Source organism: Rousettus aegyptiacus, unplaced genomic scaffold (assembly GCF_014176215.1).
Source record: "Rousettus aegyptiacus isolate mRouAeg1 unplaced genomic scaffold, mRouAeg1.p scaffold_m13_p_3, whole genome shotgun sequence".
In the NCBI taxonomy this organism is placed as follows: Eukaryota; Metazoa; Chordata; class Mammalia; order Chiroptera; family Pteropodidae; genus Rousettus; species Rousettus aegyptiacus.
This window is the reverse complement of record NW_023416306.1, coordinates 23,407,137-23,431,029: the sequence shown is the minus strand read 5'-3', so window position 1 is coordinate 23,431,029 and position 23,893 is coordinate 23,407,137. Positions and strand designations below refer to the sequence as shown.

Below are 23,893 nucleotides of genomic sequence, written 5' to 3'. Positions count from 1 at the left end.
ATTTAAGTGTCTGTTGATAAATGAGTAGATTTTAAAAATGTAATATGTACATATATATACACATATATAGATGATATAGATATATAGATATACAATGGAATATTATGCAGCCACAAAAAGGAAATTGTGACAACATGGATAAACCTGGAGAAGATTATGTGAAGTGAAATAAGTCAGACACAGTAATAAAATACTGCATGATCTCACTTATATGTGGGATTTAAAAAAAACAAAACATATCAAACTGCTAAGACTAGAGAGTAGAATGGTGGTTGCCACAGTTTGGGCAGTGGCAGAAATGGGGAGATATTAGTCAAAAGGTATAAACTTTCAGTAATAAAATGAGTAAGTTCTGAGGATCTAATGTACGATATGGCAATTATAGTTAATAATACTCTATTACACATTTGGAATTTGCTGAGAGAGTAGATTTTAAGTGTTCTCATCATACACACATACACACACACACACACACACACACACACACAGGTAACTATGTGAAATGATAGACGTGTAAATTAACTTGACTGATAATCATTTCATAATGTACACATATATTAAATCTTCATGTCGTACCATTAAAAAATCACATTGTACAACCTAAATATATACAATTTTTGTTTGTCAATTAGACCTCAATAAAGTTGAAAAAATTAATAAAATATTTAGATTCTGAGAAATAAAAATTTACTTAAAAAGAGCAGTATTTATGCATGCACATATACACAAACACACACAAACCCACATATATGCACATTCACACCACAAACCAGACATTAAAATTTAAATGAAACATGTCAACATTTTTATATTATAAGATCAGATAGTTTAGAGCTGGAAAATTCTGTAAATATCACTTAGTAAGGCTTCCCTTCCTATAGATGAGTAAACTGAGGTAAAAGGGATGAAATAATATTCCAACATCACAAGTTCACTGTTAGTATTTAATTAGCAAGAATTAAAAAGAGTCTTCCTATCTCATCAGAGGATAATGACAATAATGATATGGTATAAATTTTTAAAGATTCTTAGACAGTAGCTAATGGACAAACTAGCAATGTGGTCTGAAAACACAGGGCTTATGTGAGTGAAAGATAAGGGACTCTTATGGGGTGGCATGTTATGAAACACTGTATAGACTTGAAGACGGATAATCAGAGTGGGAAATATCTACATCTATAATAAATATTCCTTATGAGTTCATAAAGGATCTAGAAACAACAAATGGGAGCCTGTATTCTTTTTTTGAAGTGGCCTCTTAGGGACATGAGATGGTATGGCATAGAGGCATTCAAGCAGTGCAAAAAATGTGTGCAAAAAACATGCATCCCACTGTCTCTCTCGAGAGCTGGAAATGTACCTAACAATTGTTATGTTCATCAGGAGAAAAGTCGGGGCCAAAAGCAGTTATGAGCTATCCACTGAAAAGATCTAGTTCAGGTCACTCCTCATGGACTTACTAACCATGTGTCAGGTCCCTGACACTCTGAGACTATTCTCTCATCTGTAAAATAGGGATTGTAGCCAATACCCCATAGAGGTATTGGGAGCCTTAAATGGGATAATATGTAATGGCCAAGTAAGACACTCATAGCAGATGACTGTTTTTATCATATTTGGACATGCTCTGTGAGAACTGAGAAGTACTGTATATGATGTAGGTATGTGTAAAAATGTTTGGAAGGGAAGCCCCATAAACTACCTGTTTTTGACAATGGAGTATAGCAGATGGGAGCATAGGGTTCTAATGATGGTAGAAGTTTTCAGTGACTGACTGGAGGAGGAGCCAAGTGGACAAATGGATCACATTGGCCTATTACTCTTGTTTCTGGGTAAATAAAAATGAGTCTTAACTGAGGGAGACATTCATTCTGGATTTGGATTTGTAAACCTGGCAAATGAAGCAAATACTCCTGGCACTATATATGGCCTCAAGCAAGTGTATTATTTTAATTTGGAACTCAGGAATTTAGTGAAAGTCAGTGAGTTACAAAGCATTAGACATTGTGCACATTTTCATTCACTAAATGTGGACTAATGAAAATTGGAATGGACTACTGAAATTCCTGCTTTTGAAACTGGAAGGTATAACAGACTAACAGGATGATTTTCAGGAATGAATAACTGTGTGATAAAACAACATATATGTATTTAAGAAAGATCACCATTGGATATATTATTAATATTATTGAGATATTTGGGAGACGATATGGAGGAAATGGTACAAATGATACAAGCACTCATGGAAACTTTTATATTTCTAAAAATTATTCTTTCTTTGCCTGATCCTGTATTGGTGGAACATGGATTGAATTTATGAGTTTCAGAAAAAGAATCAATTGCTGAATATGACACATGACAACACATCTAAATATTACTGCCCTAAAAGAAGGATAATATAGATTTTTTTTTTACTTTTTTAAAAATGAGATTAGATAGTTTCTGTCTCTTTCTTACCTGGTTGAAGAGGTAAGCTAAGCCTATATGCTTGTTCTTATCCAACTCTACTCTATAAAACAGACTAGATAAAGGAGGAATCATTGACCTTATTTAAATTGCTCCTAGCTTTATGGGTCAGTCCTCCAGCTGAACCTAACAGTCTTGCCCCAAGGAGGATAATCTAGATGAAAACTAATAAAAAGTGGAAAGAAGGGGAAGTGACTGCTGATAGAAAGGGAATCTATGGGAATCTCTTTGACATACTCTCAAGCATATTTGGAGGTTACTATTATATCTGTATGATAGTATCATGGGGAAATCAACATTTTGGGTCCAAAATATGTGCTCAAACTTAACGAGCAGTTTCCGACAGTATGTAGGGTATATAAGCCAACATTGACTGAGACATTCTAAGAGATGGTTGCTCAGAGTTCACCTGGGAGGTACAACTGATGTTTCAGAACTCTCCTTGTTGGTCTGAAATTCCTCCTGTCTGCAGGACCATATCCAATACCTTTACAGGAAGGCTTTAACCATACATGATTACAGACTCTGAAGCCTCATGTTATTTCAAATATATCCACCCCTGGGTAAATGCTGCAATGTTTAATTTTAAAATCTGGCTTCTCTTGAAATTTAGATTATACATAGCCTACATTATCTTATGGCAGCAATCTACTGGAGTGAGAAATAATGTCTTTTACGTGGCTCAGGTGCCCTTTTTGTGACTCCTAGTCCTCACAACACTGTCCTATTGTGCATTACTGGAGAAGGAGTTATTCATATTACAATCAATATGCCCCAGCTGTGAATTCTTATGGACTACAATGTGAATGGTGGAATTTGGATTTTTGCAACTTAGTGTACGTCTACGTATTACATCTATATATTTATATATTTATAGATAAATATAACAGATAAATATAATATATAAAATAAAATATATAAAGATAGATAGGTAGATGGTAGATAGATAGAGAGATACATAGGTACATAGATAAATAAAATGATATATTTGTGTCCAGGATTGGCTTCAAAATAACCTGGGGGCAGAAGATACATTATGGTCAAACAAGGTTGACTATACGTTGATGATTATTTAAACCATGTGATTGGTACATGGTATTTTATCAAATTATTCTCACCCTTTTGTTAAATATTTGAAAATGAAAAATTCCAAAAGTACGTTTTTTAAAAAAAACTACATATAAATGTGTGTATATATGGTTAGTGATATAAATGTATAAGTATGTATGTAAACAGAGCTGTGAACATATTTGGGGAAAATCTTATAATGGTATTTACAGTGAATAACATGATCTTTCTGAGGGTAATTTTAGCTAAAAACTGAGAGTTCATATCACCTTGCCTATTAACTTCACTTCTTAAAATTTATCCTGTGAAACCATATGTGTCAGATATGAAAAAATATTAATCTCCAGTGCTCATATTATATTGATTAATCAAAATTAAAATATGATGAACATATGACTCCTGGTTACTAGAGGAAATATTTAAGATTATATCTTGGGATACTACCAAGTAACAAGTTTTCTACACTTTTTAATTTTTTTAATTAAAAAATATTTATATATTAATCAGAAAATAATACACCTAACAATTTTTGAAGATTTCCTGATTTTCCAGGGAGGGCAATTTATTATCAAATCTGTTAATTTGCTGATCATCGATTAACATGAGCATGCTTGCTTATATCAAAGTCCTATTGCACCACATTACCTATATATGGAATATTTTAGCAAGTAAAGAGTTCAACTTGATATAAGCCTACATATAGATGCTGACATTCTTGGTATTATGGGGAAAAAATTAAAACTAAGATGCTAAGAAGTGTATTAAAACAATATAAAGAATCATTTTTATGCCTAAAACCCCGTCATCATATATCAACATTTAAAGAAAATTAAAGGATCAGAAACGAATGCAGGGCCTCCAAAGAGGAGGGAGGAGAAGCACTAGAAGTTGAACAACCATCACTTACCGAGTCTGGAACACGCCTTTCCGAATAGAACCAAAAGCAATACCAGTGTGATCCACCCAGAGGTGAGAGAACAGCAGCTGGAGGTTTTCTACAGGGACAACATTCCAGTCCTGGGGGGACAGTGACAGAACAGCACAATTTAATGACCCAGGTAGAAACCTGGGTCAACCCAAAGGAAGTGGATTGGCAAAGAATGAAGCCTCTGAGGAGGAGAAATGGTGTCACATATGCGACTAAAATAGATGGGATAAAGGAAAACTGAGTAAGAAAATAAAGTCAAAGCTCAGATATCATAATGGGCTAAGAGATTATGAAAAATCTTAGTGGTGTGGCCCAAAGATACCCTGTACTCAGCACTGGCTTTCTATATAAGAGACTATATTAAAAAAAGAAAAAAAAAACTTATCATAGATTAATTGAGGAATTTCAACTCACTGGAAAATGAAAGAACTGATTTTTATTCCCTCAATAACTGTTTTATACTCTTTCTGAACCTGTGAGAACATCTCAGAAAGATTTGAAACGTTTCTGTTAGATTTGAGCCAAGAATACCTCCCTCCCTCCCTCTTCTAGACTAGCTCCTCTGCTTTTCTGCAGCCTTGAGAGCTCAGCAGGCCTCCACCCATCAAGACAAAAGCCAGGCTCTCTTTGCAGGCACCCAAAATCTTAAGTCTCATTCGCAGCTCCCCCTCGTTTGGTTTAGATTGAAAAACAAAACAAACAAAACAAAACAAACTTCTCATTCTTCCACAGAGATTGTAGTAAAATACCTCTCACAACTCACTTTGTACTCCCCATAAGGTATGACACTCCCTTGATTATTTTGTCTCCTTGCTTGAACTCCCCTTTATATAGATATGAGAGGAAAGGTAAGGAAGATGTGATTTGTATTAACACCGTGATTTTTAGGGGGAGATATCTGATTCTAATAATTATTGGCTTAGTGTAAAATTGGTGCTCAGTAGTAACTTTTATTCCTTACCTTGGAGTCTTAGTTTCAATTCTAAAATTCTAGGACACTGTGAAGATAGTGCTATGCTAAATGCTTTCTCCAACTTATTGAAATTTTAAATGACAGTGAGACCTATTTTTATTTATTTTCTGATTACAAGATATAGTAGCAATGGCTGACAAAGAAAGTCTATCCAATGCCATTTAGGTAGTTTATGGAATTACAGATTTTGTACTCCTCTTTCTCTCTCCCAAAGCTATGCGTGATTGTTTCCTATTACATTTCCACACACTACACCAGACACATTCATTTTAAATATCATCAAGAATGAGATTCTAATAAAATTAATTGTGCTTGTGAGATCTGGATCAGGACATAGTGGAAGCTGAATTTATAGCAAACTATATTTCTTAGTAATTCTGAGCAGGGTTAGAGAAGAGAAAGAATAAAAATATCTCTCCTTAACCATGGTTTCTCCCAAAGAAGGTTCTTACTGATCAATCTATAAATCCATCTTTGTGCCTGTTAGAAATATTTTCTAAATAGGAAATATTTATTGAATAGGTTTTCGGTTCAGCAGATATTTTACAGCAGCTTTTACATCTTTATTTCTCAAGCTATAGATTAGAGGATTTAGCATGGGGGTCACTATCCCATAAAATAGGGAAATAAGTTTGTCTGATGTTTGAAACTTGTCTTCCCCAGGCAGTTCTTGAGACTTGGGTTTGGCATACATAAAGCAGATGGTACCATAAAACATGATCACCACAGTCAGATGTGCTGAGCAGGTAGAAAAGGCCTTGCGTCTCCCTGTGGCTGAGTTCATTCTCAAGATGGTGTAGAGGATTAACATGTAGGAGAAAAAAATGACAAGCAGTGGAAGAACTACAAATGTCATAGTTGATATCACCATGGTGATAATATTGAGGGATATATCAGCACAAGCAAGCTTGAGGACAGCTAATATTTCACATGTGAAGTGATTGATAATATTACTCCCACAGAAAGGCAATTGCATGGCAAGAGATGTTTGCACCATTGAATTGATTCCACCAGAGAGCCATGACCCAGAAGCCATCAGCACATACACCACCTTGCTCATGATGATAGAGTATCTCAAAGGGTTGCAGATGGCCACATAGCGATCAAAAGCCATCATACCGAGGAGTAAACACTCCGTTGACCCCATTGCAAACCCAAAGAACATTTGTACTGCACATCCAGAGAAGGAAATGTTTCTTTTCTTTGAGATCAAGCTCACTAAAGTTGAAGGAACAGAGGAAGATGTATAGCAGATATCCAGGAAGGAGAGGTTGCCCAGGAAGAAGTACATAGGGGTGTGAAGACGGGAATCAAAAATGCTTCCTATGATCAGAACACCATTGCCAATCAGAATCACAAGATACATAAATAGAACTAGAGCAAAGAAAATGATCTCAATCTTTGGGTATCCACAAAGGCCCAGAAGAACAAATTCTGACACAAATGTCTGGTTAATTGTCTTCATGTCATCTGCTTTCAGGACATCAGAGGAAATCTAATATAAAATACATTCTATTGCTAAAAAGAAGTGTTAAAAATTACCTGAATGATTCATTTTTTTACAATGTATTATAGGATGTCTGCTTGAAGCTCCGACATCTGGTTATCTTCAACAAGATGTGTAACTAGAACACAATGAAATTGGAAAAGATGGAAGTACCTATGCCCTTTGGTAATATATGAAGATCTGGATATGATCAGACATACAGAAATAACCTTTCCTGATGTTGAGGACACATTCCTGGGTTTCGGTTTCTAAACTCCTAATTACCAACTGTAAACCCGACTTCGTCATCTGCCTCAGACAGCAAGCAGCAGAGACGGCAAAAGACTGCTCAACAAGCACTGAAAATTTGATGTAGCAATTAACAATGATGGTCAAAATTTCACAGCAACTTTGATTTTCTGGTGCATATTTCTTTGTATGCCTGCATACCTTTTATCAGTCAGTTTGTGTATTTTATAGACACATAATAATAAAAAACTGAACAGCATAAACTGAAATTTAACATCTATTTAAACACAGCTAGTTGTTAACTTCATATGCCAGCCCCTCTTAGAATCTTTTGTGACTTTCTATGACAAGACCATTGCAAATATTGGCACCACATGAATCTTACAGATAATCTTCGAAGAACATTACATAGTCTCTTCATTTCTTTTTTTCTGTAGCTTCAGTGTATACCTTGATAATTTATTCATTTAAGTCACCTAAGGAAATAAGGTTTAAATATTTTATATAAACATGTGTACACGTGTGTAGCACTTTATGCTTTACAAAGTATAATCTTTCTTTATGTTATCTTCATTTTTTCAAATATAGAAGATGGAACTTGTCCAAAGTTAACCAGGTAGTGAATAATAAAGTAGAGCTTGAAGCATAAATCAGTCTAGTTCACGGCTTCACTAATTTTCATATACATATGAATCACCTGGGTATCTTGATAAACTTCAGATTCTGTGTTAGTGTTTAGGGTAGCTCCTGAGATTCTGCACTTACTGTAAGTGCTCAGGTGATACTTATGCAACAGATCTTGAAAGCACTTGAGTGACAATGCTTTACTTTATGCTGAATTGGCAGATTATTCAGATTTTTCTGATTCAAATGGATTTTCGTTTGCTTTATTATGGATTGGCATGAAACCCTAGAAGATCACAAGAACATTTGTGTTTTACAGAATATTCACATCATGTTGTTAAAATTTCTTAAGAAAAAAAATATTATCAAAGACTTTTTTAAGTAGGCTAAACTTGCGCCAGACTATTAACAATCGTTTTAGAATATTACTGGCAGTCTACCTGAATCCAGTCATGTTCTAAGCATAGTAAGGACAAACAAAGGAACAATATAAGTGCTCACCATTACAAAATTCACAATTCAGTCAGTATGAAGGAAAAGTACATATGAAAATATAAGTATAATTACAGTATGTTACTAAAACCACAGAAAATAAAACCCTGGATAAGAGGGGACTACTGTACTTATTGGGATATATATGATATCAGTTTTGCATGGTGGAAAAGAACCTCAGACTGAAATGAAAGTCTGTTTTGAGGTTCTGTGCTTCTAATTAGAGCTGTAATCATCTCATTTTTTAAAATAATGATAAAAATATGTGCTTTACTTTTCTTACTGGGATATGGTATGGAAATAATGAGGTAGCATATGGAAATTACTTCAAGGAATAACAGATATTATTTAAATAATAAAGAAATGATAATGATTCACAGCTGTATTTTGGTGACAATAAATTGATACCTGGAATGCATCAGGCATTTTACATTACCTATTTATATTAAATAACATCTTTAATATAGATTGAAAATATATGGTTTCATGGTATTGAAGACTTACCTTTCTACTCATAAATTATTTCACCCTCCTAGAAGAACCAATTACTTTCTTCTTAATATTTATGTTAGCATCTGTATTAAGGTCAGATTCAACAAACAATGCCAGATTCCACCGATGTGGAAGAATAAATACTTGTTATACAACAGTTGTTGTAATTGTGCCCCAATTCTCAAAGCAATTTAAAGTTGGAATGAGAGATCTGTGCAATGGAGAAACTTCTTAGTGTGTTAGAGACAGTGTCCCATAGACCCAATTAAGATTGGTGCTGGGAATAAACTATGGTTGAACTAAAGCTCAAAAATGAAATGACATTCTTTATTCATGTCACTTTTGGAAACGGGGGCAAATGTTTACCAAATTAACTTTATAAAATATGATAGCTTTTAGTTCAAAATATGTTTAACAAAGTAAAGTTAATTCAAAGTTATAAATTACAAATACAAATGATAATTACCAAAATGAAATGTTATGACTGAAAAGTGGTCTAGATATTATAAATTAAATAAAGCAGATATTTGTTGTGAATTAAATGCATTATTATTTAACTTTTTGCTTACTTTATATTCATTCTTTTAGATGTTAATTTCATGCAGAATGCCATCACCAACCATTTTTGAAATGAAAAATATAGGTGGCAATAAAGTAAATAAATTAACAGGAAAAAAGCGAATTCATATGTTTAAGGCTACGGCAGTTTTTTAAAAAAGTCCAGAATGGATAGTTTGTGGCATAAATTCAGATAGGTAGATAACACATGAATGAATTAAAATGTTTTGGGAAAATATATGAGCTTTATTGTAGATATTAATCGAGGTTCGACAAAGTTATCCTTCAGAAATGAAGAAGAAACAAAGATTTTCCCAGACAAATAAAAGCTAAGGGAGTTCATCACCACTAGACCTGCCTTACAAGAAATGCTGAAGGGAGTTATTCACACTAAAATGAAAAGAGGTTAATTAGTAACATAAAAACACACAAAAACATACAAGATACTGGGAAAGGTAAATATTTAGTCAGATTCGTATTACTCTAATTCAGTAATAGCATGGTGTATTAACCACTTTACTATGGTATAAAATTTAAAGGAAAAGAGTATTACAAATGACTATAGTTACTATGATTTGTTAACAAACACAGATTATAGAGGTAAATTGTTACATGAAAAACATAAAAGGGAGAAAGTAAAAGGGTAGAGATTTTGTACGTAATAGAAGGTGAATCGATATCAATGTAAAACATACTGTTATGTCTATAAGATGTCTTATGTAAGCCATATGGTACCACAAAGCAAAATCCTATAGTAGATTCATAAAAGATCAAGAGAAGGAAATAAGAGTATACCATCATGGGAAATCACCAATCCACATAGGTAGGCAAAAATAGAAAAAAAAAGGTACAGCGGAACTCTAACACCACCATAAAGCATTTAATAAGATTAGTAAGAGTAAGACTTTACTTATCAATAATTACCATAAATGTAAATGGATTGAATTCTCTAATTAGAAGGCACAAAATAAATAAAAATACTCAAAAAAAAAACAAAAAACAAGACCTAATTATATGTTGCCTACAACAGACTCACTTTAGCTTTAAGGACACAAATAGGCTGAAAGTGAAGAGGTGGAAAAGATATTTTTTGCAAACGTGGACCAAAAGAGAGTGAGGTAGCTTAGTTACATTTGACAAAATAAACTTTAAGACAAAAACTGTCATGGGAGACAAAGAAAATTATATAGTGATGAGAATTAACTCATCAAGAAACCCAACAATTCTATGCACCCAATATCAGAACACCTAAATATATTATGTAAATACTAACAGATCTGAAGGGAGAAATAGACAATAACACAATAGGGGACTTCGATACCCCACTTTTAGCGGTTGTGATAGATCATCAAGATAGAAAATCAACAAGGAAACATTGGACTTGAACCATACTTTCAGCCAAATGAATTAATATCTACAGAACATTCCATCCAAGAGCAGAAGAATGCACATTCTTCTCAGTGCACACAGAACATTCTCCAGGACAGACAGGCCACACAAGTCTTAGCTTATTTAAAAAGATTAATGACACAGCAAATATCTTTTCTGACCACAGTTGTATGAAACCATAAATCAACCACAAGAAGAAAACTAGACAATTTACAAATATGTGGAAACTAATTAACACACTCATGAAAAACCAAAAGGTCAAAGAAGAAATCAAAAGGGAAATTAAAAATATATCTTGAAATAGATGAAAATGAAAACACAGCATACCAAAATCTATGGGATGCTAAAAAATAGTTCTTAGAGGGAAGTTTACAGTGATAAATGCATATATTAAGAAAAAAGAAAGATCTCAAATAACCTGACTTTACACCTTAAGGCTCTAGAAAAAGGAGAACAAACTAAGCCCAAAGTTTGCAATAGGAAGGAAATAACAAAAATCAAAGTGGAAATCAACACAATAGAGACCAGAAAAAAACATTAGGAAAAAACAACGAAATAATAAAACTCCTAAGAAGAAAACATAGGGGAAAAGATCTTTAGCACTGGACTTGGCAACTGTTTTTTAGATATGACACCAAAAGCATAAGCAAAAAGAACAACAAGAAAAAAAAACAACAACAAAAAAGTGGGATTACATCAAACTAAAAAGTTTCTAGATAGTAGAAGAAATAATCAACAAAATGAAAAGACAATCCATGGAATAAGATAAAATATATGCAAACTATATATCAGATAAGAGCATAATATTAAAAATATATGAAGAATTCATACAATTCGACAATAAAAAACAATTACAAGGCAATGTACATATGATATATTAATGAACCATACACTTGAAAACTAAACCCCATAATTTTTTGACCAACGTTATTCCAGTAAATTTAATAAAAGATTAAAAAATTAGAAAAATTAAGTAAATAAATAAAATAAAAATGGGAAGAGGAACTGAAAAGAAATTTTTCCAAAGAAGTCATCCAGATGGCCGATAAGTACATGAAAGATGCTCAACATAACTAATCATCAAATCCACATTTGATTTAAATATGAATTTAAATCAAACCACAATGAGATAGCACTTCATACCTGTTGAATGGCTATCAACAGAAAGGCAAAAATAAGTGTTAGTGAGGATGTGGAGAAAAGGGCCCCCTCGCGCCCTGTTGGTGGGAATGTAAATTGTTTCAGCCATCAGGAAAACAGTATGGAATTTCCTCAAAAAAATTTTAAAGCTACCATATGATCCAATGATTCTACCTCTGAGTATATATCCAAAAGAAATAAAAACAAGATATCAAAAAAGTATCTGCACTCCCATGTTTATTACAGCATTTTTCACAAAGCTAAGATATGGAAACAATCTAAGGGTCCACCAATAAATGAATGGACAAAGAGGTGATATATATAACATACACCGGTGCCTCAATTTACGCAGATTATCCATTCCACACTTTTCTTTACACAGGATGAAACCACATTACTAGAGTCCACCAGTACAAAAAAAATACTAAAGAAATAGGTCAATGTAAGTCATAAAAATATTTATTTCACATATTTTCACAAAAATAATGCTAATGAAAATTCAGGAAAAATAAATAAATTTTATTCACTGTCTGTGTCTCTGCTGTAATCTAAAGCAACCAACCTTCTGATTTTAATTGGCACAAAGTCATTATCTGCATCACTTGAAATTTGGAAATACTACTTTGGTTTCATTATTTATGTTTATGTTTTTAAATAATCTTTTTCCAACCCCATCTGTTGCTGTTTTCATAAATTCTTTGAAATTCACCAAAATATTTTTTAATCTTTTAGAAATTGTAAGGGTCATTAGATGTTTGGATCAACAGCTACAATTGTAATTTCCAGTTTTAAGGCCAGTTGAAGAGCTTAGTAAATAATTTTTGCAGTGAATGAAACTGGTTCAAGGTCACTGCTGTATTCATTATCAGGATGGGCTTCAAATGTTAAGTGAATTAATTCATTATCGGTTAATTCGTGATCAATCAGTAATTCATTAATATTATCTATATTCAAATTGTCAGAATCTTCTTCTTGAAATTTATTTAATAAATTAATAATGCCAGTTAATCCCTCTTCAAGTGCTGGAACCATATTCCCTAGTAAAATCACTTCTGGCCACAACGCTTTTTATCATGCATTGAAAGCTGACGGCTATATTTCACTCAAAGCTAAAGCAATATTCTTGATAGAACTTAAAATTGTGTATTTATTCTGTAACTGTAAGTGATTTATTATCTTCAAGTTTATTAAAAATATCATTAAACTCCATTTAATATAGTTAATCTTAAAGGTGGAAATAATGCCTTGATCTAAAGAGGCGGTTCCCCACCTTTTTGGCACCAGGTACTTGTGCCCCTGTGAAAATCTAATGCCTGATGATCTAAGGTGAAGCTGAGGTGGTGATGCTAGCACTGAGGAGTGGCTGGCTGCAAAATCAGGTGGAGCTTCGCAGGCTCGCCAGCAGCTCACCTGCTAAGCAGCCAAGTTCCTAACAGCCATGGACCAATACCAGTCCGTGGCCAGGGGATTGGGGAACCCTGATGTAAAGGTTGGATCAGGGAAGTTGTATTTGGTGGCAAATATACAACTTTTATATTTGGAAGTTCTAAATTGCCTGGATAACTAGCTACATCATCTGAAAATAAAAGTTCAGCTTCTACAGCAAAACATTTGTAAAAACAATCCAAAAAAACATCAGTAGTCACCCATACCTTTTATATGCCATCTAATGAACAGGAAGATCATTTATAATGGTATGTTAATATTAGTGCTTTGTACATTGCTTAGTAAAGCTATTGTTTTTTAGAAAGAGTATTTGCCAACAATGAAAATGAAAAAGAAAGAACCACGTAAAAGGAGACTGCATAAATGGCAAGCATGTTAAAAAATCTATGTATATGAAACGGAGGGGGCATATATTTACCGTGTATAACTCGCATTAAAAAAATATCGTGTAAATCGAGGGATGGGTACACACACGCGCACACACACATGTATATATGTATGTATATATACACACACACATATGCACACACATACCTACACACATATACATAGAATATCATTCGGCTATAAGAAAAAAGGAAATCCTGCCATTTGGGACAGCATGGATGGACCCTGAGGGCATTATGGTGAGGTATGTCAGAGAGAAAGACAAATACTGTATTTGTCTTACATGTGGAATCTAAAAAAGGGTGAACTCTTAGAAACGGATTAAAATGGTGGTTTCCAGAAGTTGTGGGGTGATAGAATAAAGGAGATGTTGATCAAAGGGTAACACACTTGCAGTTAGAAGGTGAATAAGTTCTATAGATCTAATGCACAGCATTATGGTTATAGCTAACAATACTGTATCATATACTTGAAAACTGTTGAAACCAGATTTTAAATGTCCTCACCACAAAAAAAGAAATAATAATTACGTGACGTAATGCAGACGTTAGCTAATGCTACTGTGGTAGTCATATGGTAATGTATAATTGTATCAAATCAACACAATCTTATATGTTAATTATATGTCGATAAAAAAAATTAAGAATAGTTAGGAAATCATATGAATTCCAAGGTTTTGGGACTAAAGAAACAGAAAAAGAGGTTAGAAAAAGAAGACTAGAACTCTGCCTCCTTTCAGGATTCTTTATTTTTTCAGTGGTCCTTCAGTGAAATGTATTACTGCAGACTATAACTATAAACATTAAGCAACATATAATTTCACGCTATACAAAATGTAGAGCACATTAGAAAAGCAAAATGGATATGGTAAAATTGTCTATCTGCCCACAAGTGCATGTTCTGAGTGTCCACCATGCTCAAGGCACATTTTGAGATGATGTTGTGATACAAAAAAGTAAAATAGAAAGCTTTCTGCCATTAAGTCGTTTTCAGACCCTTTAGGGAAACTTGTTGCACATAATATCTTTTTGTTCCTCAGTCACTCAATCTTTAAAATAAAAATAATAGCATATATCTCGTAAGGTTATAATAAAGATTAGATGAATTAAATATGTGTAAAGTGCATAGAAAAATCTACCCTTCCCCCCACTTAGTTGGTACTGTCTATTTTTATCTAGCATTAAATGTCAGATATCTAGACAGCATAACTTATAGCATTTAGTGTAAACTAAAGAAGAAATGTGCATAAAATTAAGGAGAAATTACTAAAAAGCAGGCTTATCTGGAAAAGCTTTAACAGAAAAGTATTGAGAAATGAAGATTCACTTCAGGGACAAAAGTCCAGTTTGAATGTTGACTTTTGTTATTAAAGTCGAAGAGAAATTATTTTATTATTAAAGTCGAAGAGAAATTATTTTTGATACAAGTTTGCATTTTGTTCCATAAGTTTCAAACTCTTACTCGGATCTAGAGGGAAAATAACGCTTAGTTTTAATTTTTTATTGACATTTCATTGTCATTTTACATTGTTTAAATTATTCTAAACTAACTTCCCTGCATTTGTTGCAGAGTGGGGATGCAGTACTCTAAAAGCTCTTTTTGGGTCTCATCGGTGAGCAATGGGGCAGTGCTGCTAATAGACTGCAGGAGCTGCCGTCTTAAAGGCTGGATCTGACATCTTTTTTACCTCCTCTTATACTGGCTGCACAACCATCAGCAAAGTATTTCAGCTTTCAGAGAGTCAGGTTCCACATCTGTATGAAAGGAAAATTGTACTAATTCATGGTAGTGTTCTGAGAACAACTTCAAATATTTGAAAATTCTATGCAAATGCAGGCAATATATGCTATTGATAGTGGGAAGATTTCAGATAATTTCAGGAAAAAAACAATATTTATTAAAGATTTTTGTCCATTTATTTGAGTTTCTAAATCTTCAATTATTCTTTTAAGGTCGGCAGTGATAGACTTTTCTTATTTAAGTCTCATTACAAGAATATACCAATTATATGATATAATGGGATCTAACTACATTCTCCCTAGAGTTCTGGAAAGTTTTTAATCCCCCATGTTTACAGTCTTAACTTTAGTTTGTTACAAATATTGGACCCCTCCCTGGCTCACCCCTGAAAAGAATTTAAATTGTCTTGTGCTAATGGCTGGTCTTTTGGAGGATGTTTCTGGAGCTCCAAAGGTAAAGAAACACTTACATAATGACAAAGGCCCCCAAAATCTATGGGTCATCTAACTTTCTTTTCTGAGACTGAATTAGAAACTCCGGATCTGAGAGTCAGAATATTTTAAATAAAATCATCTAACAATTTTACCTGAGGAATAAAGTACTGGTAAGTCAAAACTTGAAGAAAATAATTAAAGCTCCCTGCTCGCTATTTAAGTCTCACTAATATCTCCTCACTTTATCCTGCAAAGGATTACATAAAATAGAGAGCACTTCATGAAGCTATAGAGAAAAAAGCAGCAGTTAAGGAAGAAGACTGTCTCAAATCAAGAGAAAAAAATCATTCTCCGAGTTCAGAGGTACATAAATAATATCATATTGCATCTTTTTGTAAATATTGTTTTTTCAAATTATGGGTGAGATATCAATTTCATATGCTTTAACTGGGTAATCTAATTTTCTCATCTGTCAAATTTTCATCATTTAGTGTCAAAGCTTTGCATTACATTTTAGACCACTGCTGGGTCGTTTTCACAACAAGTCTCTTAGGTAGGAATTGGCATCATTTAAATAAGAGGAAAAGGAGGTTCCAAATCTTTGATTTTGAACCTAGCTCTAGGTACTCTAAAATTTTTACATCTATTTGCCACACCCGCGTCTTAAAAAACATTCACGGTTGACTTTTGAACAGCACAGAGTTTGGATTCTGCCTCTCCACCCCTCCCCACAGCAGATAGAATGAGAATATTAGATTCCTGTTTAGTACCCTTAGAGACGTCACTGCAAAACAGGTGTGTTATCTCTTATTTTCATCAGCAGCCAAGCAATTTGATTACTATGATTGGGCCTATAATCTGCTGAAAAATTTTCTCTCTCCTATGTGTAGAACTGCAATCCAATTACTTGACCATCTTCAGCAGTTCTTCTGACCATCATGTTTTTAACTTTTTTAAGTTTTATTTTATTAGTTTCAAGTATACAGTACATTGGTTAGACATTTATATAGCTTATAAAATGATCCCCCTAATTGCTCTTTCTCTCCTCTGGCTCTCTATCTAGCCATTACACTAATGCTAACTTCATTCCCTGTGCTGTGCTCCCCATCCCAGTGCCCATCTACCAACTACTAATTTGAACATCTTTAACCCTTCACCCCATTCTCCCAGTCCCCCAACCCCGCTCCTCTCTGTCCATCACCAGATTGTCCTCTATATCTGAGTATGTTTTTGATTAGTTTTTCTTTTTTGTTCCTTAGATTCCTCATATAAGTGAAATCATACAGTATTTATCTTTCTCTGACTTATTTCACTCAGCATAATAACCTCTAGGTCCATCCGTGTCATTGCAAAAGGTAGGATTTCATTTTTTTTAATGGCTGAGTAATATTCCATTGTATATATAAACCATAACTTTGACCATCATATTTTTAAAAGATCTTAAGATCTTAAAAATAACTAATATACCATATCAACTGTATAATTATATTCAAAATAATTGTTGAATCCAAAATAATCAAGACAAAAATATGATTCTATATCTAACTCTGTAAGTGTGAAAAAACACAAACCACCTCTTCCATTAACCCCTTCTGGAAGCTTGTTGCACCAGAAACACTGTAACCAGTACTTTTTTCTCCTATTATGAGTTCCAGAGTGAGCTTTGACACTGGAGACTTAAATCTAGAATTTATCTCAGGCCCCTTATTTCTGTCTTCTTTAGATTGCTGTTGACCTGCATTAATCTTGGCTAACGGAAATGTTCCAGAAAAATAATCTGTACATCTATTCCATCTATTCCTACATTGTGCCACATGCTTTAATTTGTAGCAGAAATTCGGCACAAGTGGATCAAATCTGTTCTTATCATATTCTCTGTCATTCTACTTAAACTCCAAGTTTACTTAATTAAGCCTCTCTCCAATGGTCACTACCAACAGACCTCACTAATTAGCAATACTACTGTTGTTTTTAACCAAAGTCTATACCACATTCTATTCTTTAGTCCCACAGACCAAAAAAAAAAAAAAAAAAAAAAAAATGATTTGTTAAAATAAGAGGAGGTTGTATCTAATATTCGCAGGAGTCAATCCTCATTAGCTCACATATGTTACTGTGAGGCAGAGCGCCTTGCTTTACAATGAGAAACAGGAAGGCCAATGCGGAAGCAGCCGCTTAACTCCTTTGCTCAGTCCATTCTTTTTGTGCAAGTGTCCTGGATGCCAGGTTCTCATCAGGAGGGGAAAACAGGTTCAAATCAATGGAGTTACAGATATGTATAGCATATTTAGTCCAACCAGGCTAATAGGTATACCTGATTGATTCATGCATTTCTACATTACCCATAACCTTTCCAATGGGAGCATAAGATGAAATAATGTTGGATGAGCACTGCCTCTCATTCATTTCAGGAACTTCTTTCCATTCTCCAATACTGACCAATCACTTCATGACTGACTTTTTTTTTCTTTAACTAGATTTAAAATGTTATTTTTAAAAATGCCTAATCTAAGCTTTACCCCATTTTTCAAGTCTCAACTTTTTTCTTCCAATCCATTACATACTGTTATTATGGTGTCAGAAGTCTATTTTCCTGTTTTTTTTTTTTACATATATGATAGTTCCTTCTATTAAACTACCCTTCCAATCGGACCTCCTTTATTGCCATATGCCTTTTATTGCTCTCTATAATTTTTATTTGTGTTTCCATTTAAACTTAGGCTTTAATGAGCTCTCCTATATTTTATATTCCTCTACACATTATTTTCCTCAACCCTTAAAAAGCTACCTATTCTCCCATAATCACTGATTCCACCAATATTTACTCTCTCACCCACAATTATGTTTGATTTATCCTTAAAAATACACATACCCTTCTAAAATTTGTATTTTAAATTTATATATAAATTTTATTGTACTGTAAATCACAATATTGCTTACTTTTTTATTACTTTTTCAGGGATCTAATTATGTTGCTGTATAAACATCTAGTTCATTTGCTTCCTACTTCTGCAAACTGTTTTATAATGTATGCTCACAAGTGGTAGAACCATCTTCTGAGGATGGACATCCAGGTTGCCTCCAACCACCTTTTGTCACAAATAATGCAATGATGAACATCCTCATACTTGTCCCCTTATAGTTCTGGGCAAGGACTTATCTGGGACATATTCCCATGACTGGAATTACTAGGACCTCCCCAACTTTAATGTAGTCAGAGACTTTGTCATCAGACCAGTGTACACCCCTGCCAGAATTCTACCTCCCCACATGCTTGCCAACATTTTGTATCATCTACTTTTCTAATGAAAATGAACGATATCTCATGGCTGTTTTAAGGAGACTTTTTCGGATTTTGAACATTTAATGAGCATTTTTTTAGATTGTCTAAGTATGAGAACCTATCCATATGCTTGTCAGCCATTTAGAAAAAACCCATCTGTGATTCACTGATTTATCATATCCTTTAACTTTCTATTGGTTTAAGGCTTTTTTTAAAGCACTCGTAGAATATTTTTTTACAGTGAGAGTTGACATTCAATATTATTTTTTATTAGTTTCAGATGTACAGCATAGTGGTTACACATTTATATAATTTACGAAGTGATCTTTCCGATTAGTTTCGTATCTACTTGACACTATACATAGTTATTACAATATTATTAACTACATTCCCTAGGATTTACTCAACACCAGTGACTATTTTGTAACCACCAACTTGTACTTCTTAATCCTTTCACTAACTCTTTATGTTTTAAAATATTTTTTCCTCCGCTATAAGTTTTCAGGTTTTTCTATATTGTTTTATTAATTTTCTACGTTTTACCTGTAAATTGTTAATCTACCTGGTGTCTATCTTTATATATGGTAATCCAGGGATGAAATTTTCTCTTTTTTTCACATATAAGGGCATTTTCCTAACATAATCTACTAAGCTATTACTTCCCCATTTCTTTGAGGTGACTATTTTATGATATATCGAATTCACATATAAACATATGTCTATATCTAAGATCTCTTTCCTTTTCCACCAGACTATTTAAATGTCCCTGAACCATTATCATAATATGTTGATCACTGTGGCTTCAAATATGGATGCTTCCCTTATTTTTCTTTTACAAATTTAACTGTGCAAGTTGTGTACTTTTATTCTTCTATATAAATTTTAGAATGAGGGCTCATATTCCTCAAAAAAAAAAATCCAGCTAAAATTTAAAATGTATTTAATCGAATACATAGGCTTATTTTGGAGGGGGAAATGGCAGCCTTATATTTTTATTCCATTTATTAACATGTTGTACCTTTTCTACTACTCATAGTCTATTACGCTATTTATTATAATTTTTAAATGATTTCTATAAAGATCTTGTGCGTGCTTTGCTGAAATAAAACCAGATGCTTCATATTTTTTCATTTTTATTATGTTTGCTAATCATTTATTGCTGGTATAAGGAAAACTAATGTTTTTGCTATTGATCTGACACCTAGAAGCCTTATTTTTCTCATCAGGTCTTATAATTTTTTTAGTCTCTTTTTATTCCTACTCCTGCCATTTTCTTGCTTTATGATTTTGAAGAGGGCTACCAAGTCTATGTTAAATAGTGGCTGTGAGAGTGGGCACCCTTATTTTATTCCATATCTTAATGAGAATGTATAAACTATTTTAACTAATAGTGAATAGTAATTCGCTGCAGGTTTTTGGTATACAGTTTTCTTTCAAGATTAGGATGTTACCATCTGTTTGTGAACTTCAAATAGTTTGTATGAAAATTATAAATTGAGCACCAAACTTATTTCCTGCATCTCTCTTAAAATAATCACTTTTTATTTTCTTTAGTCTACTCATACCATGATTTACTGTTGAGGTTTACCAAATGTTTAAGGAAAGTTAATAAGGATAATCTATATGCATAGAAAAATAGTTCTTACTTCCTTGGATTATTATAAATAAAAGCATTTAGAAATGTATCTGGTATGATCAATACATATATTGCTATTTTATTTGATAATAAAATTATTTAAAATGCAGATGATTAATATTACTTCCTACTTATTGCAAGGTGGTTTTCAAACTATGCCCCTTGGAATCCTCAAAGCAAATTGAAAGAAGAAGAGTGAATAAGGTACTAAAGAGTAATGCTTTTTCCTTCCCTACAAATCAGTATATCTCAACTAGAAAAACTCATTCTTTTTGTTTTACATATTATCCTTCTGTATAAATTTTATTTGCTAAAAAAAAATGGTTGCATGTCACTGGTTTAATTAAATATATACATTTTTAATAAAAGCACTGTTGTTACAGTTGATCCCTAAGTGACAGTTCTTGTATGAGATGAAAATAAACAAGTTAGGTGGATCCTACAATACACAACATCACATGTCTCTATTCATGATAAAACTGACTGACTTTGTACATACTTTTAATTCATTTATATTAAAGACCACATTTATTTGAATACATGCTTCCTCATCAGAATGAGGATGATACTGGAGAAATATAAATATATGTCCCTTCAATGAGGTTACTGACCTCAGCAAGGCTTCATGCAGGTACGTAATGACTACTTATACCACCAGCACACCATACTGAGCTCTAAAAGGAGACTCGACCACATATGACTGAATTATGATTTTGATGGACTCTTTTGCCTTTATGGGACTTTTCTTCCATGAAATAATATCAAAAGTTATATTTTACACTTGTATTGATATAAAGATAAATATACTAATACTATGTATTAAAGCTTTAAAATTCATAGTTTAATTCAAATTTTAGGAGAAATCAAAGCCTTTCCATAGTCTCCTAACATATGGTAGGCCTACTGTGCCCAGTGGATAAGTCAGCTTTGCAGCCATGGGTCAAGAATTCAAATCCATACAGGTAATATATATGATTGAGATCAACTGAGAATAACATGTTATTCAGCAATTAATATTTGTCTCCAGTACTAGCAGAAAAGAGAGAGAGGAGGATATTCTGGTAGAATGGAGACCATGCTTTGAATCCAATGGGTCAGTTGTAACTGAGCAAGCATGATGATGGAAATGGGTACAATGTTTTAAATATTATAATTTACTTGAAGGTAACCTAAAAATACAGACTTTTTTATACCATATTTCCTGCTTTTACAATGTTGACTTCTAATTTAAATTTAAATCACAGTGCAGGAATCTCCTTCAAAAAAAGCACATCTGTCTGCTGCATCCAGGCTATAGGCCACTAATTTGCAGTCTATGGTAGCACTAGTAGAAATGATAATAAACTAGTTTGGTATCCAAACATCCTATAATCTCTTAACCCTGAGAAAATCAGATTAGGATTCCTGCTCTAGTAGCCTGGGTTTACAGTAAGAAATTTGACTCAGAGTTATATAGTTTCATCCAAATGCAGAACTACAGTAACACTGAATATGATTCTTAAATTAAGAGGCGCTCCTACAGACACTGTATTAACAAACTTCTGTTCTATCATCCATAGAGTGCTGTTGGAAAAAGGGTATATGTAATATGGAAAGAACCAATGATTCCATAATGACAGACTTTGTCCTGCTCGGACTTTCTGCCCACCCAAAACTCCAGACAGTTTTATTTGTGCTAGTTCTGTGGGTATACCTGATGATCCTGTTGGGAAATGGAGTCCTTATCTTAGTAATCATCTATGATTCTCACTTGCACACCCCCATGTATTTTTTCCTCTGTAATCTTTCTTTCCTGGACATTTGTTATACAAGCTCCTCTGTCCCACTAATTCTTGACAGCTTTCTGACAGTAAGGAAAAGAGTTTCTTTCTCTGGGTGCATGGTGCAAATGTTTCTCTCCTTTGCCATGGGGGCCACAGAGTGTGTGCTTCTAGGCATGATGGCACTTGACCGCTATGTAGCCATCTGCTACCCACTGAGATACCCGGCCATCATGAGCAAAAGTGCCTATGTGCCCATGGCAGCTGGATCCTGGATCATTGGCCTTGTGGATTCAATGGTGCAGACATGTCTTACAATGCAATTACCATTCTGTGCTAACAATGTCATTAACCATTTTGTCTGTGAAATTCTGGCTATACTAAAACTGGCCTGTGCTGATATTTCAATCAATGTGATCAGCATGGCAGGGTCAAATCTGATTGTTCTGGTTATTCCACTGCTAGTAATTTTCATCTCTTATATTTTTATTGTTGCCACTATTCTGAGAATCCCTTCCACCGAAGGAAAACGTAAGGCCTTCTCCACCTGCTCAGCCCACCTGACAGTGGTAATTATATTCTATGGAACCATTTTCTTCATGTATGCAAAGCCCAAGTCCAAAAGTTCTGTTAGTACAGATAATCAACACATCCTTGAGTCCTTCATCTCCCTCTTCTATGGAGTGATGACCCCCATGCTCAATCCTCTCATCTATAGTCTGCGGAACAAGGATGTAAAGGCTGCAGTGAAGAAAATGCTGGGTAGGATAAACTTCTCTGATGGAATATGAATATTGACTTACACTATGTGACTGAGTAGTCAAAGCTATTGCAGACACGAAATTCAAATAGAGAAAACTACCATGTGAAAACAAATTCACCATGTCATTCAAAACCATATTATAGAAATATTTTGGTTGCTGTTATTACTATTAGTTTTTGTTCTAACTGCAAAAATAAAACATGCTGTGGTTTTAAAAAATACTATTATGAAAAAAAAATCTAGAGCCATTTGAATCCCTCTAAGCCTGTGACCATACCACAAAATTAAAACCATTCTGCTGTCACAGGTCAGCCCGTCTGCAGTAAACTTGCTAAAATGGGGAGAGGGAGAGCAAATACAAATTTCAGATAATTTCTCTAAACTTATTATGGTTTCAACAACAAACCTGCCCTTCATCTTCAAAGGAACCCATGAGAAATAACCCTGAAGACAAACAAGTGACACATTATGTTGAATCATAACTTTGAATAAATTCTACCATTCAAAAAATTATTCCACAGCACCAGTAACTGGTATATTATATGAGCCTCATCAAAACGGTTGACACACACAATGACA

The 23,893-nt window shown here is 33.7% G+C and overlaps 2 protein-coding genes across 2 annotated transcripts; one reads left to right on the top strand and one right to left on the bottom strand.

Annotated features, from left to right (window-relative positions):
- Nucleotides 1–5,946: 5,946 nt before the first annotated feature.
- Nucleotides 5,947–7,025, bottom strand: LOC107516407 (olfactory receptor 13C3). Its single transcript, XM_016156104.2, has one exon. It carries the CDS (start codon nt 6,898–6,900, stop codon nt 5,947–5,949), a length of 954 nt encoding a protein of 317 aa, XP_016011590.2. The 5' UTR covers nt 6,901–7,025.
- Nucleotides 7,026–22,379: 15,354 nt separating this feature from the next.
- On the top strand, nt 22,380–23,342 carry LOC107516406 (olfactory receptor 13C8). The gene has a single exon (XM_016156103.1). It carries the CDS (start codon nt 22,380–22,382, stop codon nt 23,340–23,342), a length of 963 nt encoding a protein of 320 aa, XP_016011589.1.
- Nucleotides 23,343–23,893: the final 551 nt, after the last annotated feature.